The sequence below is a fragment of the Vigna unguiculata genome, chromosome 8 (assembly GCF_004118075.2).
Source record: "Vigna unguiculata cultivar IT97K-499-35 chromosome 8, ASM411807v1, whole genome shotgun sequence".
NCBI lineage: Eukaryota > Viridiplantae > Streptophyta > Magnoliopsida > Fabales > Fabaceae > Vigna > Vigna unguiculata.
The window spans coordinates 19,501,029-19,522,872 of record NC_040286.1 but is presented as its reverse complement, the minus strand read 5'-3'; the positions used below and the strand labels follow the sequence as shown (position 1 = coordinate 19,522,872).

Sequence of the window (21,844 nt, the reverse complement as noted above, 5' to 3'; positions counted from 1 at the left end):
CCGGCTCCTACCCAGCTCTTCACTAGCATTCACATTAGAACCATTGAATGATATACCTTAGAGTAACTAAGTCTCTTGTATTTTTGGCACGAAGTTCGTAGAAAGATACCAGGAATAGAAGAAAACTAAAAACTTGGTGAAGAATGTGATAAATGAAACATTATTTATAGAATGGACCATAACATTTCACCTTACCACACCATCCCATGCCAACAGTCGTGAGCCTTCAACAAAAAACTCAAATAATTTGTAGAGATTTTTATGTGATTAAAGATATTGGCAGGGGATTACTTATTATATGATATATTAGATTATTCATTTTTTAAATATGGTAAAACTATTAATAATATTGTTATTATCTTTTAAAATAATTTAAAATAAAATTAATAATGAAAACATTAGTTATAAAATTTAAAATTTTTATGGTTTAATTAGTTGGATGGTACTCACTTTCGTTCAAATGTTTCAGTTTGGTCTCCGCTTTTAAAAAAGTTTCAATTACGTCTCAACTTTTGAAAAAGTGCATCAATTAGGTCCCTTTCAGAAAAAAATTATTAACGCTGTTAACGGTGTGCCACGTGTCAGCCTATGGTTTTTCTAATTTTTAAATTTTTTTTCAAAATTTTTTTTAAATTTTGTTTCTATTTTGAGAATAACGTTACAACATTATATATATTTTTAATTATTAGCCTACATTTTTTTATTTATGACTTTTGCAACTAAATTTTAATATAAATATCAATACTTAATTTTGTAAGTCATTTGTAATAACAAATATCAATATAACATCTATATAAATAATAAATTTCGTATTAAGAGAGACAATATTTCTCTATTTTAATATGCATAAATACATGCTACTCAATGATTCTTGAAACTCTAGCATATGTCATATAGTATTGAATTTAATTGTCTAACCTTTTTTCTAACATTGAGCCTTCTATGGAAAAAGGATGGCAAGGAGTCCAATTGAGAGACACTTGAAGCAAAAAAATCATGAGTAACAAAATGAATGCATTTGTCAATAAGATGTATGAAACTTATTTTATAGCATATAATAGTTAAGATAGGCCAGAGGACCATTAGTTGTATGTTTAATTGTATGATGAATTTAAAGTTTACATATATATTAAAAACTATTTCCATTATTGTTTTATGTTGGATCATGTAATATGTATATTCGTGAATTTTAGGGTAAAATATGTTTTTAGTCTGTGAACTTTAATGCGAAATTGGAATTCGTCATTGTCCGAAATTTTCATACATTTTGGTTCTCAAACTTTAAAAATGAATGGATATAATCCTTTTAACCAAATTGCATTAAATTTTTATGACGAGTTAAACATATTTCATGCTAACATTTGAATTATTTATACAATTTGACATGTTCTTGTTTTAATGACAACTTGAAAACAGGTTTAGCATGACAAGAAACTTTAAATGTAATTGAATTAAAATGATTATATCCATTCATTTTTAAAGTTTGAGGATTAAAATGTATTAAAGTTTCGGACAAGAAAAATTCTAATTTCACATCAAAATTCAAGAAGTTAAAACATATATGTAACTATCACTTTTATATTACTTTTTATTACATTTTATAAGGAAATTTAATGATATGTAGCATTATTACATTTTTAGCATTTATAAACGACTTAGAAAATTGTTTATAACCAAGCCAAAATATTATTTAAAATTAGGTCAAATTTGGTGACTAAAATATTTGAATTTATTATTTTATGACTGAAAATTATTAGTCACTAAATATTTTTATTTTTTGCAACCAATTTAATCAGCGAAAATTATTTAAATTAAATTAAAAATATCACTCATTAACAACTAAAAGATGTGAGTCTTTATTTAGCGACCGAATTAACAATCGTATCAGTTAAAACTTTTGTAACTAAGATTTTCACTACCATATATTTCTATCACGAAATAGTTCAGCGACTAATTTAAACATTGTAACTATTGAAAATGGTGGTCGCTTAAATTCATTCTTTTATAATGATAACAAATCAATTGATCGTATAAGATAGTAAAATAAAAACAAATTAAATTTTTAAAATAATTTATTGAACACAACACGTGACATAAAAAGAAAACTAAAATTATTTCAAAATTTTGATTAGAAAACAATATTACTCGTATTACACAAGAAAGGATTTAGACAATTTTTTCACAAAAGAAAGAAACTATAAGCAAAAGCTACAAGATAAAGAATATTAAAAGTGTAATTCAAATTCTCAACAAAGAAAGTTAGTGTTTGGAATAATACCCAACACTTATGTTTCACTTTAAAAACAAATAAGTAGAAACAAATACGTTTTGCTCCACATTCAAATGAATCCAAACATACCATAATTCAATTTTGACGACATAGGTTTTGTTGGCTCTTTTATTAGGAACTTAAAAAGAACAACAAAATATGTTAACGAAGTGGGCTATGAATTATACTTGCAGAGATCATCAAATCCCATATACTCGTGATTTTCAATCTTTTTGACCATTGCTGCAATGCCAACTCCACCTAACAAATATACGAAAAATGTTTCATGATTCAAATATAGGTTCAGTGTATGTAAATAAGATAATATTTACTTTTAGTCTCTCAAAGCCCGTGTCTTTTGATCCATTAATGGAAACATGGTGTGTAGTCTTTATTTACTTAACAATAACAATCTTTTAAGACACTAAAAAGTAAAAACTAATATTATCCAGATTACAAACGAAACATATTTAATATCTATAATAACATAGGTTAAATGTTTTTTAATTACTTTAATTTGTTATAAGCTGGTTTGTGGCCCTCTAAAATTAAATATTTTTTTAATTTTGTAAAACTGAAAATAAAAATTATTATAGTGTGTGGTGATTTCTACTTTGAATGTGTCTTTATATATATATATATATATATATATATATATATATATCAAAAGTGAGTTGTTATATAAACTACTTACAATCTATTCACGTTTTTTTTTACATAGGAATAAAAATAACCTTTTAAAATTATAAAAGTAAAAAAGATTAATTTTAAATTTGATAAACTAATAGTAAAATTATTTTAAATTTAAATGACTAAAAATATATTAAAGTCATATATGTACTAGAAAAATATGAACATAACCAAAGAAAGTTGAGAGAAAATCACAAAGGCTTACCTAGTGAAACAGCACTGACAAATATTGTGATGGCTAGAACAAAGATTATAATAGAAGCTCTCCCAAGTATATCGATCAACTTTCTCACAATATGCTGCCCTACAATGGCTGAAATAGCAGCTACTACAATAAAGTACATGGCTGTGCAACAATCCACATAATGCATGGGTTAGAGCAATAAATTAAACCATATTATCAATGTTATGGGTTAAATTTATATATATAGAGGTGAAAGTTATGAAACACAAACCATAAGGAACTGGAAAACGTTTCAGCAGGTAGTATTCTACAACGGACATAGATGATGAAAAGACCATGGCGAAGGTGGCTGTGGCACTTGCAACCTGATAACACATGGCATCAAACATTGAAGCCAATTAATACAAGAAGTGAAATTAATTCATATGGCTTCATCAATTAATATATTCCATCTGGCCATTATTATCATATGCATGGATCATTGGAGAGAGATAAAACTATAAAGTTCATAACAGAAAGCACAATAATAACTAAGTGGACAGTGATCAAATATGAATTGGAATTGGTTAAATTTGGTAGACTTCAAAAGATACATAAGGTTAGTGTTATGCTTGAATTTTTCTTCATGAAAAATCCTTAAACAAAATCAATGAGTGTAGTATATAAAGTGTGGTCATACTAACTTGAGAATAATTTTAGAGTAGAAAAAGAAGATACCTATATGTCATTTAAGACTATCTTCCTGAGACATGAATAATAACAAATAGGTAAAAGTGTCTTTTCAAAACAAGGACGCAATTTTTTTAGAAAAACCTCTTTAGTTGATATACATATAGATTTTGGTTCCATAAGAATTTTATCTAACTTGTGAATGAACAAAAAGAAGAAGAAAGGTGTGTTTACATCAAGGAAAGATGTAATTGAATGTCTACTTGATGATTACACAACGTTGAAGGTGAGTTTAACTTACGCTACTAAAAAACTCATATTTCCTGTCAATTTTGTTTTAAAATTTTTTTGTAGGATATATTTACAAATTTTATTGTTAAAAAGGATTTGCAAGAAATTGCTACCAATTTTTTTGCAAAATATTTTGTAAAAACACTTTTCGCAACAAATTTTGTAGGAAATACTTACAAATTTTATAATTTTGTTGGAAATAATTACCCACGAAGAAATTACCTGCCAATTAAATTCTTAGAAAAAATGGCAGAAAAAAAGTCTTTTCTTACAATTTTTTTTAACAAATTTCCAAGAAAAATCTCATATAATATGAAATTTTTTAGTAGTTTTATCATTAGAAAACCAAGTCAAAAGGTAAGAGCCATAAAATAGAAACACTCGGAGAGAGATCATCCTCTCTTAAAGTTATACTTGGTGGTCTAGTTGAGAGAGAAAGAACGAGGTAAATGTTAGAGAAAAGATCAACAAATCTTTATACTGTGTAGTTTTGATTTACCACATTTAAAACAAATGGAAACATGAAAGTATCTTTAATATCATATCAATCTCAATATATGCAAATGTTTCGTTTAATATCGATAGACATTTCAAGATCATTACACCATTTTTTACTTTATACAAACTGAACTAGCCTATATGTATAAAATTGTTGCCCAAACACAAAAAAGGTCACAGATATATAACTTTGGCATAAAACTACTAAATGCCACATTTTATAAATTGTTGATTATTTAGACAACATTTTTTTAAATGTTGCCGACAAAAAATGTGGGTAAAACAATAAAATTATTACCTCTTTATTTTATTGTTTTCTTCTAAGTTATAATATACACTATGAATCTTCTTCATATCTATAGATTAGGCAACGTTGACATGACAACAACTGAAAAATCATTGCGTAAAATAAGAATAAGTCACAGTTTTTTAGTGTTGGTTATATAATGATTTTTATTTGCCTTAAACCTAAATAGCATACCAAAAATGTTGGCTATTTGTTTTAAGCAATACAGTAGAAAATGTTGATAGTTATAGACAACAATTGTTAAAATATGAATAGTTTAGACCAAAATTTAAAATTGTATAATTTAACTTCAAATATTTTTAATTACCATCATGTGACCAAATAATAATTAAACTTGTGTAAGGTGCATCAATTGTCTCATGGTGGAGGGTAGGTGGACCAAGTCATAATCAGATCATGATACTTTGATTACTATAATCTTAAGTAGAAAGATTTGCACCCTAACTATTAGCTATAACTTTTGGCTTATTGATATGCAATAATTAAATAATCATTGCCTAAAGAATACACAACATTTTCAAATGTTGTGTAAAACTATGAATAGTGTTGGCTAAAAAGTGTGATCTATTATTTTTTTCTAAGACAATGCTTTTCAAAAAATTTATGGCCTTAGGAATAAAATTTGATGTCTTTGAGCAATGGCCACGAGTGCATACTCCACAACTGGAATATCGTGGTAAAATTGTTGTCTAAACTTAAGGTTACGTTTTTCTTTTTTTACTTTAGACAACATTTTTAAGTTGTTTAAACTAAAAAATGGTGAAATGGACCTTGCAATCTTATCTCCATTTGATTTAATTACATTACCATAACACAAGTTAGAGGATGTCAAAAGTTGATCATAAACATATAAAAAAGATTTGACTCACTTTTTAGCCACTTATATAATTTTTAGACACTTATATAAGGAAACACAATGTAAGAACTAAGGTTCTATTACAAAGTCAATAATTTGATGTGCATATGAAAAAGTGTTAAAATCCTTAAAGTGATAAAATTATAATTAGTCATTTAGACAACATATAAAGAGAGATAGTTTTTAAACTTTTCAAAATTGGAAACATAGTCACTCTTATCTTTGATTTATAAGCAAGTATGATAATATATATATATATATATATATATATATATATATATATATATATATATATCGTAGAAATCACTTATTAAAAGATAATGTCCTAGGATGAATACAACACAAATGAAGTCCACTCTCCTAGATTGCTATTGGACGTAAACAATGTTTTTTATTATTGTATCTCGCCAATATTTCTTCTTCAAGTGATTTGCTATATATAGATGTTGGGAAGAAATAGTTGTTACAAATCATTTAGAGTCATTGTGAGGTTTTGATAAGTGCTCTTTTTCATCTTGCATTTGTCATAGTTCAAGCTTGGAGATGCATTAAATGCTCTTCGTACAACATGAATTCTATATTTTCTTTTCAAGTAATACTCTAACATAACATAGTTTCTCAAGCCTAGGTCATCTAGCTTTTATCCAAATTAGACTAAAGTGTAAAATCATACACAACTTTAAGGAACACATTATCTTTTATAGAGAATCATGAGTGAGCTCTAGTTCTTTGATGACATTGAGTCATGAGTTTATGTAGGCTTAGGAGTGTTAAACTTTTTTGTTGTTAGTCCATAGGGTAAAATGTTTACAATTTTGAAATTTAGTATAGTTTGGATAAAAGTTCTCTAACTTAGGTTGATGTATTATGTTGTATATTAAAGTGATACTTGAAGAAGATATTTGCAATTAATTTTGTATGAAGAGCATTTACTGATCTCCAAGCTTAAATGTGGATAGTAGAAAATGAAGACAAACTTATCAAAACGTTCCAAGGATCCCAAATGATGGCAAACCCCTAGCTAAGGGATCCACCACAAGAGTCATGGCCAGAAGGATCATAGAATATTAGGCTTCAACTAAGTTAAATAGACCCAAATTGATGTTTATATGAGCTAAGGAATTTATGAAGACCTAGTCTAAGATTCCTTGTAAATATTTAAGTAATATTTGGGCCTTATATTTTGGGTCAAATAGTATAGGAAATTTCATTTTCGACTTTGTATAATGGGCCAAAATAAAATAGGAAAGTGGGTCAACCAAAGTCAACTTGGGTCATGGCCCAAGGTTGACTAGAAGGTAGCACATATGATGGTTAACCAATGGGTAAAAGAATAAGTCTTGAAACTTGATGAGTAAGGCATAAGTGGAGTAGTGGCCATGTGTCACACTCCTAATGGAGAGGATTTTCAAGAAGTAGTGGTCATGTGTCATCCGTGAGTGGAGAGGATTCTCTCATATAGTGGCCACATATCCACCTCTCATTAGAGAGGATTTCTAGCTTACTCTCCAAGTTTTCCAAAATGCCTCTTTTATGGGTTTACTCATCTAGGTTTAAGACAACTTGCTCCTATAAATAGAGGTCTCAACTCATGTATTTTCTAGCTTGAATTTTAGAAATGAAATGTTGCTAAATTTGGTGCAACTCTCTTGTTTGAGCTCACTTTAGAGTGGAATTCTCTCTGGAATCACTCTAGCTTCTTCCCTTAGAGTTGGCATTACCTATCTTAGGAAAACCTTCACTAAACACCACATCACACCACACCATCAAACCGAGATATTTTCCCTTCCATCCCTTGGCTTTTGCGCAACCTCACATTATCAATGGAACTTCCACCTCGCGTTTTCATGGATTCGCTTGGAGGAAGGCAATCATTTGGTATCATGAGCCTTGGTTGAAGATGCTTCAAAAGATAAGGCCTTGTCCTTCCTTTTGCTTTTGCTATTTTTGTGTTTTTTCATTATTTTCTTTAGTAGTCTTGTTCTTTTTCTTCCATTCACCTTATTGGTTATATGGTTCTTATCATTGTTCCTTTGGAACCATTCAACCATTGTGCCTAAAAACTATACCATGGTGAATTTGTGTGCTTTTTATGTTTCGTTTGAGTCTTGTTTCATCCTCTATTTCATCCATTTTGAGTCATTTTAATTTTCTAATTTGTATGTTTTGTCTAGAGTAATGTTTAGTCCAATTATGTCTTAAATTCCATTGTTTAGCCTTTCCATTTGTGAATTTTTTTTATTCTGTTTTTGATGCAGTATTTTGTTTATAAATATACCTTCTCTTCTCTCTTGGAGTCTTGGAAATGCAACTTCACATCTAGATAACATTGGTAATCTTAATGTCCGATTGGAATTTTCCTTGTACTTACTTAATCACCTAAGTTTCATTTTTGGTTTCTAGTGTGCTTTGTGTGCTTTTAATTTTCACATTTGAGTTCATACTTGTTAATTAGTTCTTAGCAAGTTGCTTAAAGTTAGGTTTCTATTGTGTTTGTTTCAATTTTTTACTCGTAATTTTGCTTGCTTAAGTTTCCTTCTATCTAGCTTTCAATTACATGTTACATGATGAAGCTTTGGTAGTGATGATTTTGTTGTAGTGCCTAAAAATATTGTTGTAAAAAGAGATAAAAGAAAGAAAAGAGCACTAAAAGAGCCAAGAAAAAGTGCCAAAAAGAAAGGTACAAAAAAATTAAAAGAAAGTGGCCAAAATTGTGCACTAGAATCATCATCACTAGCCATTGCATTTTTTTTACTATTCCAGTAATCTATTCTAAACTACGCACTTATTTTGTTTGATTTATCACAATTAATTGAGATGCAAATTCAGAACTGTTTTAACCGCAATTGTGTAAGACCTTCACGAAAAATACAACAAAAAAAAAAATCAAAGAAAAATGTTGAAAGATAACAAATGATAAATAGTTGAAGTGAAGACATTTGTTTCCGTTTTCTAGCTAACATCATTGTGAAAAATCATATTAAAGTGCATTTTTAGGTTGTTTTAGTCTATTTTCAATTGGCCTTAATGAAGATGGATTAATTCACTTGTTTTGGATCTAACATTGAGATTAGAACAAGCATTTTTGCAGTTTATTAGATTTTGCTTTCTGTTTTCTATTTTTTTGTTTAATTTGTCAATCCAGTCAAGAACCTTTCTTTAGGTACTTATTTTGATGTGCTTACTTTCTTTCTATACCTTAATTTTTGCTTGTCGATTCCTTGGCTATCTTTGAGTATGTCATGATTTTCATCCATTTGAGTTTTGCATCCTTAATTTTGAGATTTTAATTCTTGCTTTATTTCTTGACCTCTTTTGATTTGCTTATCATATTTGGTGTAGTTTTACTTTTGGAGGTGAACTAACTTTCCTAAGGTAGCATCCGGTATCTAGTCTTAAAGAAAAATAAATATATAGCAAGACACACTTTCTTATTTTATTTGTTTGATATGAGATAGATGTGTTAAAACACACCTACGTATCATTTATGTTTCAGTTGTAGATTGATTTAATTTTATTAACTAACCTTTTTGTTTTTTTACTTGATCCCATGCTAGGATTATATTTTGTACATTGATAGATGATCATGCAGATCCTAGTGGTTTTTCTAGATAATTCAAGGATTATCATATTGATTTACTTTTAGACTATATAGATATATGGATAAATTTGCTTAATATTTTATTTTTTAGAAACAAAAATATGTTTTACAAGCCCTTATGGAATATTTTCCATTAGATTAAACTTTCATCTATCATTTATACTAAAAATATAAGTGTATATTTTTTTATCAAGAAGACAATTATGAACTTTCATGTATATTATGTCCATGTACGATTATATTTTATACATTGACAAATGATAGTTTTTCTAGATAACCCAAGGATTATCGTATCAATTTACTTTGGGACTACATAAATATTTGGATAAATTTGGTTAATATTTTATTTTTTTTAGAAACAAAAATATGTTTCACAAGCCCTTATGGAATATTTTTTATTATATTAAACTTTCATCTATAATTTATAAGCCAATTATAAACTTTCATTCATATATATATATATATATATATATATATATATATATATATATATATATATATATTTTATGTCAATGATTATATTTTGTACATTGACAAATGATGATGCAGATTATAATGGGCTTTCTAGATAACCCAAGATTATCATATTGATTTACTTTTTGAATAATATATATATATATATATATATATATATATATATATATATATAAAAGAACATCTTTTATGAACAACTAATTTTAGTGATAATAGATCGTTAGTCACCAATTTACAACATAAAAATTATTGTTATTAAAATAGATAAATAAAAAATTATAATTGGTTTCTAGATTGGTCTTTAAAATTTAGTTACCAAGATTTTGACTATGAAAGGAATTAGTTTTTAAATTGGTCACTAAACATTAGTTATAACAGAGATTTTTCTACCAAAAGAATTAGTTTTTAAATTAGCTTCTAATTAATTACTAATCAATTTAACGACCAATTATAATTTTTTATACATAATAGTGACCATTTTAGTAACCAATCATTTTTTATTTTTTAGATTAGTATCTGCATTGGTTACTATAGAGACTAACAATTTTTTCTCACTGAAATGGATTATTATTTAAGAATTTTCTTGTAGTGAAATAAATTATGTATTAAATTTTTGTGAATGTAAAGACATATAGTTATTTTAAAATATTTATTTAAAAATAATATATTTCACCGTTATAATTATAGAATTTCATAATATTTTTTAGTGTCCCATCATATTGAGCCTGACTTTAATTTTGGGAGGTATGGTTAAGGTAGGAAACAAAATCAAAGTCTCCCTCTAATTCATAGTTATTCAAATTTATTTTACTTTAAAATTATTTTGATGCATTGATCTCACATCAAAATATGTAATTTTTGTACTTTAATTCTAATCTTATTAATTGGAATTGAATTTGATATAGATTAGATAATTCTTTGAATTTGTAATGTATAAACTCAAGGTAATTTTGTACTTTAATTCTAATCCAATTAATTGGAATTGAATTTGATATAGATTAGATAATTCTTTGAATTTGTAATGTCTAAACTCAAGGTAGTTCTAGATTGGTTCAAGTTATGAAATGTTAGGTCAAGTCAAGCTTAGGTAAAGCATGACAAGGCTCGATTTGGCTAACTCATGAAAGTCATATCAAGTAAGACCTAAGTCATGGAAGATTGGGTTGGGTCAGGTCTAAGACAAATTATTTTGGGTCAAACTAAAGTCAACCTAGGTTGGGCCATACATAAATTAGGATGGTCAAGCTAGACCTGTAGCCCAACCTTAAAACAGGTATAGTTTAAGTCATGTTGGGTTAGGTCGAATAATGGTTAGCATGTTTGGACCTAAGTCAAGTTAGGCTATACCAAAATTATATCTAGTTGGTTGAGTTAGATTCAAGTTAGGTTGGGTGTTAGATCAAGTTAAGCTTGCTCCAAGTCGAGTCAAGCCAACATTATTTTTGTTATATGCTTAGATCAAGCTAAGAACCAAGTCATCTAGGCACAAGTTATGCTAAGACAACTTGAGCAAGTTGGTTTGAGTCGAATTCAAGCTTAGTGGGCTTGGTCCATAACGAGTCGAGTAAGTTTAAGTGCAAGTCGGGTTGAGTAAGATCATATCACTTAAAGATGAATTGGTTTAGGCTTAGTTTAAAAGTCAACTCAAGTTTCTGTCAAGCTAAGTGGAGGGCACGCATTGGCTTACCATCATTAGCCAAATTGGGCCAAGGACAAATCAAGTTAAGACCAAGTTTCTTTAGAGTCAGGTAAGGCCTTAGTCAATTTGAGTCGGCTTGAGTCCATGTTGAGTTAAGTGGACTCGAGAAATGGTCAGGGTAAGTCAACCTGAACGTATGTTAAGCTAAGTCAACCAGGTCCAGTGCACATCAAATCGAGATGGGATGGACAAGTAAAGCCAAATTGGGTTAGTACCAAGTTAGGCCAAGTTGGTTAGGCTCGAATTGAGCAGGAATGAATTGGACCTAAGTTAGGTTGAGTTAGACAAGACACAGGTGGAGTCAATCGTCCCAATTCCACATTGTGCCTGGAGGGCCGAAGTCTATATCGGATTAAGTTGGGTTGGGCTTAAAACTAGTTGAGTTAACCAAGTCTACATGAAGTCCGGTTGGAGCAGAATCATGTCCAATCAAGTTGGATGTAGACCAAGTCAAGTCAAATCCATGTCGGTTCAAATCAACCCAAGTTCATAGTGGGTAAATTCGGTCAGAGACCATATTAGGTCAATTTGGGCAAGGTCTAGGTTGGATAGACCTAAGTTAAATGATGTGTGGTTGGGCTTGGTTGAGCTCAAGTCAAATTGAATTAAGCTAGGCATATGCATGTTAGGTTAAGTGAGATTAGGTAGAAATAGATTGGGTTGGACCCAGGTAGTAGGTTGAGATCGAATTAGGTTCATTACAAGTCAGTGTGTGTCTAGTCAAGTTGAGCTCATGTTGGGTTGGGTTAGGCCTATCCTAGGTCAAAATGGGACAAACCATGCTAAGTCAGATTAGACTTAGTTAGATTGGGCCAAACTAAAGTAAAGATAGGTAGGGTTGAGTCTAGAAAGACTAGGTCAAACTATAGCGAGCTCATATTACACTTGATCTAATGGGATTAATTCAACTTTGAATTTAAATACTTTTAAAAAATTGATAAAAATTGAATCAAATTTAAATTAAAGTGAAAAAAAATCCAATTCAAATTGAGTTACAAGTCAATTTATGTCTAGTCAAGTCAAACTTGTGTCAGATTAGGCCTATTCTAGGTCAAACTAAGACAAACCATAACCAACTCATACTAAACTTAGTTGGGTTGGAGCGAACTCAAATAAGGATAGGTTGGGTCAAATCCAAAATCCATATAGGTTGTGTCAAACTATGGTGAGCTCACATTATACTTGATCTAATAGGATCGAATCCATTCTGATTCATCGGCTCTTAGATGAGTCAAGTCTAATCGTGATTAATTAAATAAAAATTTAAATATTTTATGGAAAATCTAATTTAAATTAAAGGGAAAAAATCCAATTGAACTTGAGGTAGTTAAAATAAATTTATGTTTTTGTGAATTTAGATTGGATTTTCATAGTCCATAATCAATGGTTGTCTTTTCTATGGAAGTGCACATTTGTTGTTTCAAAATTTGTAAAGGTCACCTGAGGTGGGACTCCGAGCTCCAAAAAGAGAGGCCCCATAACGAATCCTCCACCTATTCCCAGCAAGCCACCAACAATTCCAGCCGATATTCCAAAGAAAGAGTATAGAGCTAGCTGCGGAATAGTAAAACTTTTGCCCTGATCTCCCACCGAAGCAATTGCTCTCCTTCCTTTATACAAGGAAACTGCTTCATATCCAGCTACCCCAACTGAAACTGGAATCTGTATAAGTCATCACAAATATTTTCAGAACAGTAAGATTATTAACATCTGAATTTTATCTAAGTATGATTAATATATATTGAAAAATATGATAGAACTTGTTTAGAATATCTCTTTTTGTTTCTCTGGATTATATGTTAAACAATTCTTTTAAAAAGGTCTGTTTGAAAGATTTTATTTGCAATTTATTTAAACTTAAATATAAACATAAATAATTGTAGAATCATATGTAAATAACTAATAATTTAAAAGTATAATAATTTTTTTCGATAAATTAAGAATATAGCTTTATGCTTAATAAAATATTTCCATTGTAAATTTAATGCTGGAGAAAGCAAAAGATATTAGATGTGAGGCATGTTGTGATAAGAATTTTACCTGCAAGAAGTTCAATACCCAATATATTGTAGAACATTTGGTTGTTTGGTTCTGTTGGCATTGTGAATAGAAAAGTTTAAGAGTGAAATTAGAAAGATTCCAATTGTGTATTGAAGAAAATGTTTACTGAAAAATAACCGACCATGGCAATCTGGATTCCAAGGAATGCGAGCCAAACAAAAAGGAGAAGTCCAAACTCCTTCCAGTACACATTTTCAAGTATATTGACCTTCAATATTCCAATAAACATTTGCAGTCAGATATGAAAACCACACTCCAATCATAAAGTAAAAACTAGAGCGTATTCACCTCTCCTCTTTTCGTTTCTTTCGCACTGTCATTGTCTGCTTCATTAGGAATTGGTCTGTATTCTACTTCACTCCCAAAACCTGACACAGAGAGAACTGTAAACACTTTCCCACTGCAAAAACCAAAATGATAATGTACTATGTTTATTAACTCACCATTTGAGTCTTCTTTCCTAGCATTTTCCTGTAACGGAAAAATAGTGGTCAGAAAATAAGCAATCAAAATTTATACATATTTTATCACTAGTAAATAATCGGTGTATGTATGACAATAAATATTAACATATGTAATACGTTGCTTTTAGTTTATTAAGAAAAAAATTATATTATAACAACTTTACTTTAATAAATTTTATTTGAACTCAGTTAATAATTGAAATAATTGAATATGTGTTTGATTTTTATTAAATATTATTTGTATTTATTATGCAAAAAATTAACATTCATATATAATTAATTTTGAAAGAATTATTAAAAATTTTAAATTTATAAAATAAAATTTGTAAGTTCCATTGATATTAATTACATGTTTATAAAATAAAATTATATTATTATTAAAATCAAAGACGTATTTAGTTGCGTTTAATTATTAACAAAATTTAAATAATATTTCTTCCTTGTATATTACAAATAAAATATATCAATTCAACAATATATATTTATGTACGGTTTACCCTTTTATCATAGATTTTCTAAATTTTATTACAATCCTTGTCAGAGACATTTTACTACCACTATTTTCAATTTTCATACCTTTTAACAAACTAATAATAATGAGAAACAAAGGGTTGATAATTTTCTTAAAAAATAAGTTCGTTTTGTCATAATTTTGATATAAAAATGAAGCCATTTTACTATTAACATAATGCTATAATGTTTAAACTTGAATAAATATTAATAAAATATGTAAAATAAATGGAATGGTAAAATGTATTAAAATTAAAAGTAGTGAAAGCTAGTGCGTATTTATGAATGAGATATGACCTGTTTCTCTATGGTTTCCTTTTTCCATGTTTCAACACCCTTAGAGAATGCCTTTGCAGATGTTCCTACATAGAAAAAGCAGGAAGAAGAGTTAATTGTGAAAAATGAGTAAAGAAAGTGTGGATTAAGCAAAAGCATTACCTAAAAAGAGAATTAGAAGGAGCATGGTAACCATCCAATCAGCAACTACCACATTGAAGACCACTCCTATGCTAATGCCAAGCATAAGCATTGGTTGAATGAGCAGTGCCAAATCATAGTCGATGACGGGCAAATCCAGTGTTGGGTGCCTTAGATTAAGATTATAGTAAACAGTTGACAAAGCTGCACCCATGATCATACCTGACACAAACACAACATCATACTTCAAATGTAGTGGGACCCTCTTACTCTTTCAAACTAACAATTTCTTTTTCCTCTTTCTTCTTGAAAATCTCTTTCACATTTTTTTTTTAAGTTTGGATTACAACATTGGTTGGATTCAATAAATAAATATTATATAGCACGATGAAAAACAACCCCAACTAAGTCTATTTATATTATGAAAAAGAAAAATCAGAGAATAATTTAGGTATTTGTAGAATAAATTCTGCATAACTATGTATAGGAAAAATAAAACAAAATAAAAATAAATATTTATAGACAAAATTAAATATTTTTTTTCCATTCGTTAGAGACTCTGGTCAGTTTATTTACATTTAAAAAAAACGTTAATTTTGAATTTATTCATAACCTAATTTTATTTCATAAACATTTATTTTTAATTTTTCCTATAAATATTAATAGAAAAAAAATGTATTCAATTGGATCTTTGAAATCTTTTATCTGAATGTCGACCACATTTGACATGACACCACCATGTGCACACATGACAAAGTAATGACAGATAGGCTATCTAGACTCTGATGGATTATTATTCATAATGAGTACAAGACAAATCGAGGGAAAGGAGGAAAAGGGAGAAAAAACATGTATTGCTTACTGTAGTTTTCTGAAATAATGAGCAACCATTCAAAATAGTACACAAATATAATTTTTTTTTTCCAAGTACAATTTGATAAACTAAACATATTTGGGATTATAAAAATATGTATAAATGTAGTATCTTTTTATATAATCAAGAATCCTATGTTACAAGTAATTATTCTATTTTATAATCGATTGTTATGACTTAGATTATTAATCATTTCTAAGTAATAATTAATCATTTGAATCTCATTTAAATAAGTTTGGCTCATAGTAGATTGTATAATAAAATAATATATTAGGCGGTTCATATTTAAATACGAACCATGTAATTGATCACATAATATCTATATTAGTTTAAATCAAAAAAAATTATAACTTTTTTTTTATTCCCTTTTTTCATTTTGTGACATGATTTAATATGTATTATTGATTAATGTATTATTATTTTTTTAAAAAAAATTAATAATTTATACTAAGTCATATCGTATAAGTGTGAATTATTGATTAATGTATTAATATATTTTTTTTAAAAGAATCAATAATTTATACTAAATCAATAAGGTGAGAGAGTAAAAATATGAGAATCATGTCATTGTCTTATATCACAGTATTTTTTTTTGTTAACATTCAAAGGTAACCTGTCTAAATCAATTATAATAATCTTTTTATTTTTCAAGAACTCTGTTAAGAATAGATGAAAGTTTTTCTCATGAAATCAGTTTCTACATTGGGGAATATGTTTTCGTAATTCTTTTTATTCCTTTTCGAAGTATGCTTTACACAAGGAGGTATATATCCTTTTTCATTTCGGAATTTAATTTTGTAAAAACTAGGCTTGGTGTTTTGTGATGTAGATTTCTAAATAATCTTGTAGTTTTCTTAGTAAATTTTCAATAATACTGTACATTTTATTAATGTTTGTTTTACAAGTGAAATGTGATTATAATATAAATTTGAAATAAGCACTAAAGTGATAATTGAAACTAAATGTAAATTTAGATAAAATCTAATCGCTAGAAAAATGTCGATGTCATTCTTTCTTACATTATCTTTTATATTTTAATATTTTTTATCAAGTGTTACAAGATATTTTGTTTTAGATTCTATTAATAAATATAAAAATTTTAAAAAAATCCAAAGAAAATTATATTTGATATGTTTTTTTTTTAATTATTCTTAAGAAACTAGTATTATGTATTAATCTCTTTAAATAGAAAAATGCCCAATTATGATGAGATTGCTTTCATCCTGATGAGATTCTTAATATACCAGACCAATGTATCCTGTCAATTATGGTTGGGGCTACTCATGCTGTCTTTTCAATTCTCCGGTTGGCAAGTAGCAAATATGGACCCTCACATTTTCATATCCATATATCCCTCTGACACGTAATTGAAACAACATAATGGGGATAGAGATAGACAACATAAACTTCGACAAATAATTTTTTGTTTCACTACTTTTTTTTTAATTATCTTAATTTTAATAATTAAGGTAATAATGAATTTATCTTACAAATTCAAATCTATAAATATTATAATTTCATTTTTTAATAAAATGTTCTCAGTGTAAAATGTTTACTCTATCACAATTTATTTTTCAGGTGAGCGAACTTTTTATTATTATTTATAGTAGATTTAATAAATAATTTGGTTTTTATAATTAAAATTTTTAATTTATTTCATTTTTTATATTTGATTTTGACTTAATCGAATCTTTATTTTTGTAAAAATATTTAATACAATTTCTTTCGTTAAATAAGTGTTAACACCTTTTAAAAATATTACATGTCAAAATTTAAATTTTATCTTAAAATTCTTTTAATTTTTACAAGCAACACTTTTAAAATAGAAGATAACTAAAATTTTGACAATACCAGACTCAAATTTTGCTCTGTAACATTTTTGAACGAAGTTAACATCATTTTAATAAATATGCTTTTATAAAAATGAAACTCATCCATTTTTTGAAAAACAGAAATCGAGTAAAAATGTTTATTTTTAAATTGTATTTTAATCTTGCAACTATTCTTACAAATAAATTCCATGTATTGTCATGTATTATGATACCGAATTCCCTGGTCTACCAAGGTCGTTAACCAGAAAAACTTAGGAATTTTGAATACAGAACAAGGGAAAATTTTGAAAAAATTTAAAGATAGAAAGTAGTAAATTCCTCATAATACAAAAGAAGATTAATTAATATTTTATCATCCAACTATCTTTTTCAAATATGACCTATTATACTTTACAATCTTCTCAGATTCTATTATTTATTAAACGCGTAAGAGTGTACTAAACTAACACGCAATTGGAAACAAAATAAATTGACCTTTTGTCAAGTGTTTTAAAAATATTATCATTTGGAAATTATTTAATGAATGGGTAAAAAACATAAAAATTGAAAATCATGATGAAATAAAAAACAAACTAGGAGATAAAATTGTGGAAAATAATGATCTTGAGTGATAAAATTTGCAATTAAAGTTATAAGAAGATAATAGAAATGGTGATAAAAAATGCAAAACAAATCATAAAGCTGTTAATAAACGGTGGTGGGAGATCTTACATTTGGACATAGCTGTGGAGGATTTTGAATCAAAGCCAATAACAAGGCTAAGCATAGGAACGAATATGCCGCCACCACCAACACCTCCTACACTTCCAAATGCTGCTCCAAAAAATCCTATTATAGTACCTAAAATAATTTGCCACCCAAATTCTATCTCCTGCAAAATTTCCCTTCATGTTAATTTCCAACTATTAGTTTTCAAACTAGTCATTCCAAAATCAGCCACCTGGCATATTTCTTTGGTCATTTAAAAAAAAATCATTATATATATATGTATATAAATATATCAATAATTATGGGTTAAACTATATAAATTAAAGTTTATTAAAAATAAAATATAGTATGGGTCCCATTAAATTATTTTTGAATAGGAGACTAATAATGAAATGTTGGAGAGAATGTGCGAGAGAAACTATGGGCAATATTTCTCTTATCATTCCTCTTTAAATGCATTTTAAGATTTTCTTTAAAATACATCAAGAACAAAAATACATTAAGTCAGTACTAAGAAATTTAATTTTTCAAAACATATATATATATTATATCTTCATTTGTAATATTGATGTAAGTTTTTGTAGGAGACAGAATTAAGAAAAAAAAAATTGATTTTTTATTAAAACTTAGAAAAAATCAGTTAATTTTTTTTCTTAAGAATAAAACTACTATTTGTAAAAAAAAAAAAGCATGACATATATGAAACTAAAATGAAAAAAAAATATCAATTCTATAAAAACATAATTGTAATCTGGAATCCTTTAAAAAGAAGTCTTAAAAATGATAGATTGAATTGAAGAACGAAAGCTTGAAGAAAATTCAAATCCAGAATCTAGATAGATAATTATTAGAAGAAAAACAGAGAGATAAGATGAAAGAAAGTAAGAGAAAAGATACAATTAAAAGCTTACTGGCCAAACGTGTTGATAACCTGATTCCCCCGATTGCCATAAGAAGTTCATAGCTTTGCTAAGGAAACTGCCTCCATATTTCTGCGTATTTTCCACCTTCATAATCATTCTCTCTCCCAAAACAAGCACCAAAACCGATGCAAAGTGTAGTAACGTAAGCGGCATCATCACCATGCACTTCGACCTCATTTTTTTTCTTCTATTTCTTCCTAAGAAAACTTTTTTCCACTCCCAAATCTTTTGGTTCTTGATGCCAACAGAATAGCCAAGACCGTGAAAGAAATTGATTAAAATTTAATTAAGAAAGGTGGTAAGACGTTAGAAGAGGAAAAAGCAAAGAAAAATAGTAATATTATAATAACCAAAAAGGGAAACAAAATAAAATATGAGGAAAAAACAGGAGAATATGCAAGAGTATCTCAAAAGAAAGGAGCAGATGCAGGTTTTAGATTCTTAACAGGACAGACACTGACAATATTAATGCATAAGAGAGTGCACGTTTCGAGGTCGGAGGGAGATAAGCTGAAAAGGAGTGGATGCCAATTTTCAGGTTTTAAAAAGCAGAGGAATTATTCTTTGCGCTTGGAATTTTCTTCCCATAACTTAAGTCAATAAAAATATAATAAAATATAAATATACATAAGTATGTTAGATTGAATGTGTATTTTTTAGGAGAATGCGTTATTTTTATAAAGACATGTAGATCGTTAAAGCATTAATTTATTAATATCGTTGATTAACATATTACGGCTTAGTAATATCATTTATTTACAAATTATATTTTATTTAATTTATTATTTCTATATGTTATATTTATTTAGATTCATAACATATTATACTTATAATTGTATTTACCCAACGAGAAAGTCATCTCATCTCACCCACCTCACCCACAAAATATTGAAAATTGCATAAAGGAAGAAAAAAGTGATGAAAGAGTTTTGAAAAAAACAAAGATGTATAAAAACAATTGCTTCTTCAAAAAGAGATGTAACGTCCCATTTAAGTAATAAAATAACTAAATGAAAACATTACACAGAATAATATAAGAAGTTGAGTCAAGGAGTATAACGTCACTCCTATAGGTATCCAAGGTAGTTAGAAGACATTAATCGAGGCACACCACGATGCCAATACAAAACAGGGTAAAAGATCTAAAGTATTCAAAATACAGTTCTAAAATAATGCAATACATGGGCCACAACCCTAATAGAAGACATAACGAGTAGAGCCAACTCCAGATGACTAAGCAGCGGAATCACCATTTCCCTGTTGACAACGAGGAGTTCTCGCATCTGCTCACACCAATAAATTGATGATCATCGCAAGGAGAGAAAACCACACACACATAACATACAATAGAAAGGGTAAGACTCAAGATGCATATGTCAACCAATCATGTTATGACTTTTCAAACAATACACTAAGACTCAAGACACGACTCATCCAGATACATATAATTAGTCGGATTCAGTGGATGCTTGCACTTGTGATGGCCTTTCCTACTCTATCGAGCTAATTGTTACAGTGTTTCTTTCCCCCACACACAAGGTTAGCCCTTAAAGTGTTTCAGGCCTCCTGCTACTCTCACCACTCGAGTCAGTACGCTCTATGTGAGACTAACTGACTCTTTAGAGCGTCTAGATGCAATCCTTACCTTGAATCCTTACTAAATTATATAAATGGGGCACCACCATGAACTCCCACTAACAGGGGTCATGGAATTACGTCCCGACCAACTAAGGCACCACCATGAGGTATCACCTAGAGATTCATGAAATTACGTCCTAACCAATGAGGCACCACCACGAAATTATCGTGGAATTACGTTCTAACCCAACCAAAACCATGATTCCAACCATCATTGTAACATTATTGCTCATACTGAATTCATGAGCACATATATAACCAACCATTCATGTATATTCCATATCAAGATCATGCCAAACTCATCATTCACCACCCATAAACCATCTTTACTCATGCATATTCACTCATCTCATGCTTTAACATAGCAATCCAACTTAACAACACAATGCAAACAATTTTGGGATTTTAGAAATAAAACTGCAGCTTGTGTAAAGCTCCAAAAATTTTGTATTTATATTCAAATTAAATATGATTGAATCAAGGACCAAATGAAACAAGAACCAACTTAATTGAATAACTATAACGAAAGTTGTACACCAAACAAACAACAAAGGTCAATGTTGTCAACAACCAAACTACAGTGATCTTGCGATAAAAAACTACTCTCACTACAAAGCTCTGATTCAAGATCGGACCGGTCAAAGTCAAAAGCTATGTGTTAAGGATCACCTGTTAAAATATCAGCTCGATCGAACGTTAACGAAGTAGTTACTTTCATTTTACGAAAAGTCTGCAGTGCTATCAACAACCAAACTATAGTGACTTTGCGATAACAACTGCTCTCACTACAGAGATCCTATTAAAGATCCGACCGGTCCAAGTCAAGAATTATGTGCTGAGGATCAGCTATTAAAATATCAGCTCGATCCAACGGTTAAC

The 21,844-nt window shown here is 28.6% G+C and overlaps 1 protein-coding gene across 2 annotated transcripts; it reads right to left on the bottom strand.

Annotated features, from left to right (window-relative positions):
- Positions 1 to 2,246: 2,246 nt before the first annotated feature.
- On the bottom strand, positions 2,247 to 19,907 carry LOC114193520 (sulfite exporter TauE/SafE family protein 3-like). Of its 2 annotated transcripts, XM_028083351.1 has the most exons (13): positions 19,789 to 19,907; positions 19,316 to 19,561; positions 18,408 to 18,567; positions 15,012 to 15,212; positions 14,871 to 14,935; positions 14,043 to 14,070; positions 13,888 to 13,967; positions 13,721 to 13,807; positions 13,579 to 13,629; positions 12,979 to 13,200; positions 3,415 to 3,508; positions 3,165 to 3,305; positions 2,247 to 2,530 (listed from the first exon to the last, which is right to left on the bottom strand). In XM_028083351.1, the coding sequence occupies exons 2-13, from the start codon at positions 19,502 to 19,504 to the stop codon at positions 2,445 to 2,447; spliced, it is 1,404 nt and encodes a 467-aa protein (XP_027939152.1). In that variant the 5' UTR covers positions 19,505 to 19,561; positions 19,789 to 19,907; the 3' UTR covers positions 2,247 to 2,444. The 2 variants fall into 2 exon arrangements, with proteins under 2 accessions (XP_027939152.1, XP_027939151.1); XM_028083350.1 differs by having other exon boundaries at positions 19,316 to 19,879.
- Positions 19,908 to 21,844: the final 1,937 nt, after the last annotated feature.